The 12,223-nt window shown below is 37.2% G+C and overlaps 1 protein-coding gene across 1 annotated transcript in view; it reads left to right on the top strand.

Annotated features, from left to right (window-relative positions):
* The window catches only part of micu2 (mitochondrial calcium uptake 2), a 386,621-nt gene that overhangs the window by 344,300 nt on the left and 30,098 nt on the right, over positions 1–12,223 (top strand). The window contains exon 9 of the mRNA XM_073043710.1: positions 93–181. Coding sequence (XP_072899811.1) covers positions 93–181 — 89 coding nt within the window. The remainder of the gene's footprint in view (positions 1–92; positions 182–12,223) is intronic.

Here is a 12,223-nt window from a genome sequence, read left to right as displayed (position 1 = left end):
TACATCAATGCATCCATAGTGTTTAAGCATTTTGAATTTCTGGGAGCACTGCATTCAAGCTGGTCAATTACCTGTTTCTGTCTTTGCTATAGGAAATTAACAAAGAAATGAACACAACATTGTTGGTACACTTCTTTGGGAAAGAAGGAAACCTTAAGCTCCAGTATAAAGACTTTTATAGGTAAGTTCTCAGCCACTCCACTTACTAGCTATATTCCAGGAGAACACTGACCTTCAATACAAAGTTTCATAAACCTTGCACCCTCTAATCTTAAAATGAAAAACATGAACAATGTGGCATTTCACAACAGTTTGAGCAATTAGGTCACAGTATAAATGTGGCATGACAGCTGTTTTAACATGTTTTCTAAATCTTTGTGGGTAAGAAGTCTCTGCCTACCACAGAGATAGAAAGCCCTAATTGAACTTGTACTCCCACATCTGACTGTTAAGAGCTCTAGGTCCTGTTTTTATGGTCTATTGCAGATAATTTTTCAACATTGGTAGCTGTTTGAGTACAATGAGGGAGTTACACATTGTCTTTATGGTTAAGGTATGTGCTCTTGATCACTCCATAAAAGCTGCTTAAAAGTTTGTTACATGCCAGTAATTCTGGCTTTGCACATTTATTTAGAAGATAAAAGAGTCAGCATGGTTTCTACTTGGTTCAGATATCACTTTTCACCCAAATGGTATTTGTTGGTAAATCAACCAAATCATCTTTCTAGTTCTTAATGGGAAAAAAATGTGATTTTTATCTGATCTTTCTTCAAAACACTTTACCACACATAGGAAATCATTGTTGGCCATTGATCAAAGTGCCTGTGTGTTTTGAAAGGAGGTGACTGATGAACCTTATGGATATGTCTAATTGTTAGAAAGAAAGAAGTGATATTTTACAACAAGATTGTTTTGTTTTATGCCAGCGAGATGATATAGATTCAAAATGACAAGATTCAGTAAGAAGACTGGGCAGGATTATTAAACTCCAATTGTATTACCATCCTTCTAAAATTATCTTCAGCTTAGCCTGGAGGTGCAAACACTATAGAAAAGCAAGTCTTGACTGATGGCAAAGCTTAGATAATTGTTGTTCATTGATCTATTTTAGAAGCAAAAAATATAAGTTAAATATTTTAAAAGCTTTCCTAAGAGTATTAATTATGTTTATTTCAACAGTGTAGAGGTTATCTCTTTAGGTTCTGTTTGAGACCTTTGCAAATGGAGATCATTGCAATTCATTTGAAAGATGAAGTGTAAAGCCTGTTTTGAAAATACTTGCTTTAAGTTTGTCAAAATACTTAGGTAATTTTTAATTTGATTCTTAATTATTTTTAATGTAGTTATGAAAAGAAATATTATCAGGAACATTTTTTTTTACTATTTAGGTAATCCACTCAGTGGCTGTTTTATTGGGTACACCTGCTTATTAATGCAAATATCTAATTAGCCAATCAAATGGCAGCAACTCAATGTATACCAGCATGTAGATATGGTCAAGAGGTTCAGTTGTTATTCAAGCCAGGCATCAGAATAGGAAAGAAATGTGATCTAAGTGATTCTGACCGTGGAATGATTGTTGGTGCCAGACAGGGTGGTTTGAGTATCTCAGAAACTGCTGATCTCCTGGGATTTTCATGTACAACCGTCTTTAGAGTTTACAGAATTGGTGCATAAAACAAGAAAAAACATTCAGAGAGCAGCAGTTCTGTGGGCAGAAGTGCCTTTTTAATGAGAGAGATCAGAGGAGAAATGCCAGACTGGTTCAAGTTGATAGGAAGGTGACACTAACTCAAATAACTATGCATTACAGCAGAGGGTTGCAAAGAGCATCTCTGAATTCACAACACGTCAAACCTTGAAGTGGATAGGCTACAGAAGCAGGAGACCACACTGGGTTCCAGTCCTTTGGCCAGCTTCTGAGGTACACTCCTGTACCTAATAAAGTGGCCACTGATTGTATATAAATAAAGCTGTTAGACCAGTTGATTTCTGAGCATTACTATCTGCTCTGGGAAAAAATGTATGTAGAGACTATTTGGAATTGAACAGATGACCACAGACCTAGATTTCCATCACTTTCTGTCAGTGCTGCTTCTTGGCAAGAGTGTTCAGTCAGGAATCCAGGCTTCTGTCTTTCACCCAGACATAGTGTTTAAAAAAGAAGTAAAAGCATTCTAGTATACCAGCTTTCTTCATGACATAAAGCAGAAACAACCCTCTAGTGAAAATGTTCACCTACTAATCATCTAATCAAGAAGTGATCTAATGATAATTTTACCAGATCTGGAAGGACTTTTGTAAAGGGTAGAAAACAAAATTTCTTCAAAGGAATATGTAGATTTTCTTTTTTACTTTGCACATATTTTGCTATCTGAGTAGAGCTAGATTTAAAAGAAAATTAAACCAACTCAGAAAAGAGGAGAAAAGTAGAAGGAATGAACAGTTGAGAAGAATTTAAAATATTGATTTCATTAAGAAGTTTTGACTGAATGGCAGAAAATTTATGCTTTAAATTCTCTACTGGCTAGATGCTTGGATGGAGAAATCTCCACAGAACAATCGTGTATCTTCATTATACCGTCATTAATTGCATTTATGTGGCAGCCCAAAACTGTCAAATTAATGTTTCTGATGTTATTTGTCCATTTCCTTTTTCTGTCATCCAACAAAACTAAATTTGTCTCACCGTTTATTTTTGTTTTCTCTTGGGGACCTTAGCTCCTTGCTGGGGAAACCATTTTAAAGTTCAGGTTCAGTTTATTGTCATTCAACTGTACACATATACACCGCCAAATGAAACAACATTCCTCCGGACAACATGTATAACACGGTACATATAACTCACACACATAACACATGAAGAATTATTACCACAAACAAATAATAAGGTGCAAACAAGTTAAAAAGTAAACCATATAATGCTACTGGTGCATCATACGTGAAGAGACTATATGATGAAAATTTACTGTATGTGGTGGCAGGGAGTTCAGTAGTTTTATGGCCTGAGGGAAAAAGCTGGTTCCAATCCTAACAGTTCTTGTCCTGATGCTACAGTACCTCCTTCCTGATGGTAGGGGGGTGGTCAAAGAGATTGTTGGACAGATGGGAGGGATCAGTAACAACGCTAAGAGCCTCTTCAAATAACCATATTCATTAAAGAACTTTAGCAATGGATATCACAAAATCAGCCACTATAAAGACCTCACAGCCAAGATGAGTTATTTTTACTTGATACAACATCCAGACACATGTTTACTGGAGGCATTCAATAATTAAGAAATAGAACAAAGATTGAACTTCCCTGCTTCATAAATTAGACATTTTCATGTCAATACAATCACCTTTCTTACTGCCAGGCAGAGTATAATTTAACTCAGGACAGACTGGTAACTGAAGCTGGCACCTTCCTCACCATGAATTAGCTACTAATTAGATGTACTTGCTATACATGAGAAGCTACAAAGAGAGCAATACAATTTTTTTTCCAACTTAAAAACGTACTTGGACTGGATGGAGTCAGAATTGGTAACAAAATGGATATGGTTTATTAAACACAAATAGATAACTGAGCAACAGTAAGGACACAACTGATTGATATGAGCACCTCCAGACTGGGATAGGAAGAGGAAGGGTAGGGGTAACCAATTAGTACACCTTAACTTTGGATTGTTCACCTGCCAGGAAATGCGTGTGTCAACATCTGGTAAAGACTAGTCAGGCACAGTTTCTACAAGCCCTCATAACAAAAATTAATGAAAAGTTATATTAAAACATGATTGCTAAGTAATTCTGCTAACCAGACAGAACTTATTTTGTTTGTTTAGGAAGCTGAGGAATGCAACGTTTACATCAACTTGCACAGATAATTACTTAAGTTAAGCCTTATTTCTAATTATATATGGGATGCCTAGTGAGAAGTGTGATTTACAGGAACATAAAGCAGAAAGTGATGATGGGCTTAATGACTCGGCTGCCATAGGCGTGAATGAGTTACAGACTAAGCTCATGACATATTCCCATAAACTATTGCTCCCCATTGTGTATCATATTCCTAACACATGTGGAGTTAAAACCAGCATTTCCCATTAATAATTTAAAAATGTGCAAATGTGCATGAACAGACAAAATTCTCATGGCAGGCAGTAGCTACGCACCCAAAGCTTTTCTCAGGTACACTGCATTTTGCTGGTGAGCAGGTTAGGATTCTTTTGATTTTTGAATCCTAATGGAAAGTTTGACAGAAGGGGTCTCTTATGTAGCACTGTGTAATGTCAGGACCCCAAACACAATTATGTACTTTACAAGTGCAGAAACTGATGCAGCATAGGCAATATAACAGTCTGTATAGCCACAGCAAGATCCAATGAACAGCATGAATGTAAGAGAAGTTCACACATCGCTGGGTGAAGAAATTCTGAGACAGTTAAACAATTATCCATATGCGAATGGTGCATCCATCTCAAAGATAAATACAGAATTTATTGGCCATAGAAAAAGTAGAATTGATTAAAGTTCAGCTTTGTTGCTTAATGTATAAGTAATTTTGTCCCTTGCAGTACAAAATTTGTGATGTGATATACTGCTTTGAAGTTGCTTTTCTCTCCACAACAAGCACTTTTCTTTTGCAGGGGTTTTTTTTAGTTGAGTTTTAAATGTTTATTTATTTTAAGGTTACATCAAAGTTTTAACAAGTGAAATTGCATATTTATCATGTATAGCCCAAATCTTAATATTTAATCAGACCTGTGGTCGATACAAAATAAGCAGGAATTTTGTATCCAAACAAAATGAGACTGGCTTAGAAATTAAACAGCTGTAAATTAAGAATTGGTGATAGCATTTCATTTTCAGCCATTATCTATTAAAAGTTTATCCAGATATTATCAACAATCATCCCGCCAGTGGTGAAAAATTACCTTAGAACTAAGAAACTTAAGCTGGAAAGTTTGAAGCCTGGGGCAATTAATTTAAACCTTTCCTTTTGGATCCAGTTGTTCTGCATCAGTTTTAATCCAACCAAATCCAGCTGAATATTCTGATGATTGGTTCCAAAGCTCTTATAAATACCCTGTTTACAAAACCTTCAATACTGCCTTACAAAATGTGCCGACAAAGTATATCCTTGAATACCTATTAATGCATTCGCTCTGGATAAAGTGCCCCTGTATCACAACGCTGTTAGGATTCTAATCGTAGACTTATTCACTAAGAATCAGTTCCAATTTAGTGTATTAAAATTTTCAAACGTCAAGAATGCTACCATTTGAAATTTTCACTGAGACATGACAAATTATATTTTCTGTTTACATTTGTTTCTAGTAAGTATCTGAGTGAATATATTCTTCATGCTTTATGTCAGGATTTGCTGGAATTTAATATAGACAAAACAATAAAATTTCCAGACTACTTTGAAATTCTTAAAAAGTATATGCAGGGTCAACCAATTTTGCTCATCGTTAAACTCTGGGCTCTTTTCCAGGCAACTGCATTTTAGTTTCAACTGGCTTTACAACTTGGCGGCCTTCACAAGGTAGTTTATATAAGTTATCAGCTAAACTGGTTGATGTATGGTTGAGGGAGAAGCAGGATGGCAGGAATTACTCTGTTACTAAAGCACAATTCCTTTCTTCCACTTGTAACAACTGTGGTGTTCACTAATGTTAACTATGTCACATAAACTATTTGCATTAATTGAGTTTCCTCAAAGTGCAAAACAGCTAGGTTAATCCTTTTGGAATAACTTCTATATTGGAAGTACGTTACTTCTAACTCACACCCATTTAATGGTTAGGTCCACTAGTTTCATTATTGACCATTTTCTTTACATTTTCTTGATTGATTTGAAAGAGGGACTTGATATAAGAAATGTGTAATCTTTCAAAAGTACTTACTGCAGTTTGTCCGTAAAATAATTTGCAAAAATGATTGTTTTCTGTGGGAAAAGATATAGCCAGCTCAAAGTCAATAATGTGTGTTTTATTTACCAACAGCACAAAGGTAAATACTATCTTTTACACACATGGCTGTTACAGTTATTTGTTGATCATGTGGATTTAGGTTTCCCTTTAGTAAGTGCCTTTGAAAAGCTTCTACCACCCTCTGCTGGTTGTATTCTTCACCATATTTTGGACCTCTGTATCCAATATTAAACACAATTTATTGGACTTTCCTCAGAGGTCAGGTTTGCTTAATGATACAGAGCCTAAGGGAATGTTATACTGCATTCATTTCTAAGCCAGCCTGAGATAGATACATAGTTGTGAGAAACCCATGCTTCTGGGTATATTCTCTGTATATTAAAAAAAACACTGGAATTGCAAATTGTTTTAATGAGTTAGAAACTTATTGTGTCAATTACCTATTTTTTGATGCCTATAAAAAGTATTCAGTAATTATTAACATAATTAGTTAAATGGAGATCACCTGTGTGTTGTCATTGATTATTACCAAAATACTCCTATATCTGGAAGGTCCAACTTCTGGTGAGTAAATATCCAGGCAAAAAATACACCTTGAAGACAGAAGAACACTCCAGACAACTCCATGAAAAGGTTATTGAAAAGCACAACTCAGGACATGGATACATTTCCAGGTCACTGAATATCTCCTGGAGTATAGTTAAGTCATCATCAAGAAATGGAAAGAATATGGCACAGGTGTAAATCTGCCTAAACCAGGCCGTCCTCAAAAACTGAGTAACCGTTGAAGAAGGGGACTAGTGAGGGAGGCCACCAAGAGACCTATGACAACTCTGGAGGAGTTTCAAGTTTCAATGGCTGAGATGAGAGAGACTGCGCATAGAACTGTTGTCCAGCTGTTCCACCAGCCCCAGCTTTTTGGGAGAGTGGCAAAGAGAAAGCCACTTTTTAAAAGAACTCTCATGAAATCTCAGAGTTTGCTAGAAGGCACATGGAAGACTCTGAAGTCAGCTGGAAGAAGGTTCTATAGTCTGATGAAACCAAAATTGAGCTTTACGGCCATCACAAACGCTATGTTTGGCATAAGCCAAACATCATCCCTACCGTGAAATGTGGTGGTGGCTGCATCATGCTGTGTAGGGATGCTTACTGCAGCAGGCTCTGGAAGGCTTATGAAGGTAATGGGTAAAATGAATGCAGCAAAATTACGGGGAAATCCTGGAGGAAAACCTGATGCAGTCTGCAAGAGAACTGCAACTTGGGGAGAAGATATGTTTTCCAGCAAGATTTGTTTTCCAAAAACAACAAAGTTAATGTCCTGCGGAGATGAAGTCAGAGTCCAGACCTCAATCCATTTGAGAATTTGTGGCTGGACTTGAAAAGGGCTGTTCACTCACAATCCACATGCAATCTGACAGAGCTTGAGCAGTTTTGTAAAGAAGAATGGGGAAAAATTGCAGTGTCCAGATGTACAAAGAGACCTATCCACACAGTATTGCTGCCAAAGTGCATCTACTAAATACTGACTTGAAGTAGGTGAACACTTATGCAATCTATTATTTTATATTTGTAATTAATTGAGACCAATTTGTAGAGATCTGTTTTCACTTTGGCACGAGAGATTCTTTTCTGTTGATCTGTGTCCAGAAAAAAAGCCAAATTAAATCCACTGTGATTCAATGTTGTTAAACAATAAACATGAAAACTTCCAAGGGCAGGGGCTGAATACTTTTTATAGGGACTGTATGTGTACTTTTTGATGCAAATAATTTCCTAGTTCTATACTTTTGTACTATAAAGTACAATTTTAAAGTACAATAGTTCTGTACTTTATAATATAACTTCAGAAACAAAAGTGCCAATAACACACTCTCAGAGTAAATGACAAACACGAAAGTCCACATTTTTCAGTATAAGTCTCTGTTTTTGTTAATCAGTATTCTACAGCTATAGTGTTTTGAGGTCAGGCAGTCGGGGTCTGTGGCAGGTGTCCAGACAACCACGTTTAGTTATCGCTTGAGATGTAACAGCAGCTCATAAAACTCACAAAGATATGTGTCTGTAATATCCTTACATCCCTGCAGCTTTCATCTGTTATTATCAATTCAGAAATATTCACGGAAAAGACTTCCTCATTAAGTATTTCCAAGAGCTGGCTGAAAACTTAATGCAGAAGAGAGGTTAATATTGTTGTGTAATATCTGTTCATACTTCAGTCATGTTCACATTAAACGAATAGAACCAGATCAAATAAAAGCAGTCTGTTCTGGCATTTACCATGTTTATTTTGCAAGGCGAACTGTAGAGTATTAGCACAACAGAAAGAAACTGCACGTGTACAAGTTTGGACATGGATACTTGTTTAATTAGTTTTCAGTCAGTCTTTTGACTTCGACTGGGAAAAAGGTTTTATACAAAAGCTGCATTGTTGGTTTGTATGGATGTACTAAATACTCTCTGAAGTTTGCCAGTAGTTTATAAAAATATCTGTTGGTGGTTGCCAGTTGGCATTGCTGAGGGAGGAACCACCCTCTCCGCAGTTCTCCCTGATGCTGGAGGTATTAGCATAATTGTTACTGCCAATAGCTTTGCAATGTTATTATAATACAGGTTGTGTACCCCTTATCCAGAATTCCCAACTCCAAAAACCTCTGAAATCCAATTTTTTTAGTGCTGACATGACATCATAAATGGAAAATTCGACAAGATGCTGGAAAGTTTCCCAAGCGCTGCACAGGTCTCAGTGCACCACAGACAGCTTAGAGAGGTGACTTTACATCTATAATGCACAGAAGTTAATGAAAAATAGAAAAAACATCGCATAAAATGAAAAGTGAAGATCTCAATTGTATATTGTCAGTGTCGGAGTAAACATATGTCGCTTAACAGTATGCTGATCATGAAGATCTATGACAACAAACTGAAAATTGAAGTAATCGTCAATATTCAGCAGGCTGGTTGCAGAAATTTAAGAAATAGCACAGCATCAAATTTTTTAATTGTCTATTGATCACAAAAATCTAGCACCAGAACAAGTCTATGATACTGATTGTTTTTATACCTTATATAAAACTTGTATGGTACATATTTGTGATGAACAAGTGTACAACAAAAACTGTCTACTGCTAGCACATAAATTCAGAGTTGCATATGATGGCAATCCCAATTATCTCATATATTCCAAAATCAGAAACATTTCAGATGAGGGTACTCAACCTGTACTATGAAATGAGAAGCACGATGCTACAATATTATCAGTATGATGCTTTTAATAAACTTAACACCATGTCTGTCTAATTTATTATGTGTCTGAGAGAAAGACATGAGAAGTTCTTCCCTCACCACCATGGGTTATTCAGCTGACAGCTGCCTGGTGTTTGAGCTTCCATAGTTCATATATGCCCCATTGTGTATCACAGGTGACGCTTGATGGTACCATTGTTGTGCACATCATTATCTTTCATAGATAATTTAACAGTCAGTGTCTAAATTTATTAAGTCAAATTTCAATATCAGAAGTTTCCTCAGATATATAAAGATTAAAAGAGAAGCAAGAATGGACATCAGATCACTAGAAAATGTCGCTGGAGAAGTAGTAATGGCAAACAAACAGAATAGGTAATTTGCCTCAGTCTTCACTGTGGAAGATACCAGCAACATGCCAGAAATGCGAGAGAGGTGGGAGGCAGAAGTAAGTGTAGTTGTTATTACTGAGGAGGTGGTGCTTTGGAAGCTGAAAATTCTGAGGGTGGATAAGTCACCTGAACTGAAGGAACTACACCACCACTATAGGAGGGAGGTAGCTGAAGAGATTGTTGAGGAATTAAAGATAAAGCCTGGATGATGTATATCAAATGTTACGTATTCAGGCAACAATAAATATATATGAGTTAGGCAAGGGTTTTTATAACAAATAACACTTTTATTAAACACTGAAAACAAACCCCCCAAAAGTAAATAAACACTAGCTTAACCGGAATTCAGCTGCTGTGCGGCAGATTCACAGTTCTTAATAGCGTTGCAGCATAACAGTTCTTAAAGCGGTATTGGAAAAAAACAGTTCTTTAAAGCGGTATGCCGAAAGCTCACAGTCCATTTAAAAGGAGAGACTTTTTAAAGCGATTTAAATTCTCTTCCACGTCGTTGTCCTTCGATTCCCCGGCGTCGAACTTTCCCACGAAGAATTTTATGGAATATAACAGCTTAAAGGCACTGACCTTTCTTCCACACTATTCTCAATCTCCCGCTATCCCAGCGGAGATTAACATGAGAACAGTCAACGAAATCCTTCCGAATGAGGATCACACAAGGTCGAACTTTCCACCGTCAAAAAACGATTCTCCTCGATCTTTATCTTCCAAATTCTTATCTTCACTCTCCACCATAAAAGAAACTGTTGGCAACGACCTTTTAAACTTTAGGCATTATATAAAACTTCATTTTTCAACTAAACTGCGTCATCACATTAAATCACGCAGTGACATGAAGTCAGCTTGGCAAATCCCGCCACGAACTGCCCCACCTGACAGGGTGGGTCTTCCTTTTATAGCCTGAAAAAAAACCTGTCACATGACCTCTACTGGTGGGAAAATGACGTCACTCCACCATCACAAGACCATTACCTCAAGTCCAGTATAGCTTCAACCCCAGTCATGTGACAAGGGTACCACTGTCACGTGTACGTAACACAAAACATACAGTTAAATGTATATTTGAATGGACGAGCAACAGTGTCGAAGTATGTGCTGGGGGCAGTCCACAAGTGTTGCCATGACTTTGGTACCACAACTTACTAACCCTAACCCATATGTCTTCAGGATGTGGGAGGAAATTGGAGCACCAGAAGGAAACTTACACTGTCACGGGGAGAATGTACATATTCCTTGCAAATAGCAGCAGAACAGAATTCGAGTTGCTGCCGCAGTAATTGTATTAGCTAATCACTGCATTACCTTAGTAGTGATGCCTCAAGAATCACTAGAGTTAGAGGACTAGAAAATCACAAATGTCACTCCGCTCTTTAAGAAGGCTGAGTGGGGAGGGTGGCAAAAAATGGAAAATTATTAGATGATTAGCCTGACTTCACTGGGTAGTAAGATTTTGGACTTCTGTAAGCAGTTTTGGGCCTTATATCAAAGGAAAGATGTGCTATAATTGGAAAAGATCCACAGGAGGTTTACAAGAAATGATTGAAAGTATTAATGTGTAAGCAGCTTTTGATGGCTCTGGGCCTGTACTCACTGGAGTTTAGAAGAATGAGAAGGGATCTCATTGAAACCTATCTAATATTGAAAGGCCAAGTTAGAGTGGATTTGGAGAGGATGTTTCCTATAGTGGGGTGTCTAGGACCAGAGGGTACAGCCTCAGACTACAAGAACATCCCTTTAGAACAGAAAGGAGGAGGAATTTCTTTAGCCAGGGGGTGGTGAATCTGTGGAATTCATTGCCACAGACAGCTGTGGAGGCCAAGTCATTAGGTGTATTTAGAATGGAGATTGATAGGTTCTTTATTAGTAAGGGTATCAAAGGTTACAGGGAGAAGGCAGGAGAATGGGGTTGAGAGGGGAAATAAAATAGCCCTGATCAAATGGCAGAGCAGATGCAATGGGCCAAATGGCCAAATTCTGCTCATGTCTTATGGGTCTTACATTTGCAGCATGGAATTTTATTCCTTCTCAATCTATCAAGGCACTGCATAACATACCCCTTCCCTCTAGAATATCTACCACATGCTTTTACAATCAAGCCAAGGGATTATTTCATGACAGTTGAAAACTAGGCACTGTTTACTATCACGGACTGGACTCTTTCCAGGCATTCACTGAGACCTAATTTCTAGCCAGGGCAATTCAACCACACATTCTAGCACTTTACTGTGCTGTGCATTGTTAGAAATGTAGCACCTTCCTTTGGCATAACATTAAAAAAAATCTTCCCTAACCCTGGGAATATACACCAGTGTATCCAAAGTGAGAGTTTTTTTTTAATTGGTGGTTATTTGTCACAATAAATAGTATTTAATAAATCTCTGTGATAAGAACTTCCTGTAAAATCTGGGTAGCTGCGTAGCGCACAGCATTTATGATTAAATGAGAAGTGACAGAATAGGATGTGGGTGGGTGGTGAAGATGAAAGGAGAAGATGTAAACTGAAAACTTGCCTGAAATTATCAGAAGAAAATAAACTGAATTGTTGAAAAAGTGAAAACGTATGGAATCTAATTCCTCTTTTTAGTTTCAGTTCAAGGATTGAATCTATTAAAATGAATATACTGCCCAGAATATTATATCTCTTTCAAACCC

This window comes from Hemitrygon akajei, chromosome 4 (assembly GCF_048418815.1).
Source record: "Hemitrygon akajei chromosome 4, sHemAka1.3, whole genome shotgun sequence".
NCBI classification, from domain to species: Eukaryota; Metazoa; Chordata; class Chondrichthyes; order Myliobatiformes; family Dasyatidae; genus Hemitrygon; species Hemitrygon akajei.
This window is presented reverse-complemented; position numbering and strand designations above follow the sequence as displayed.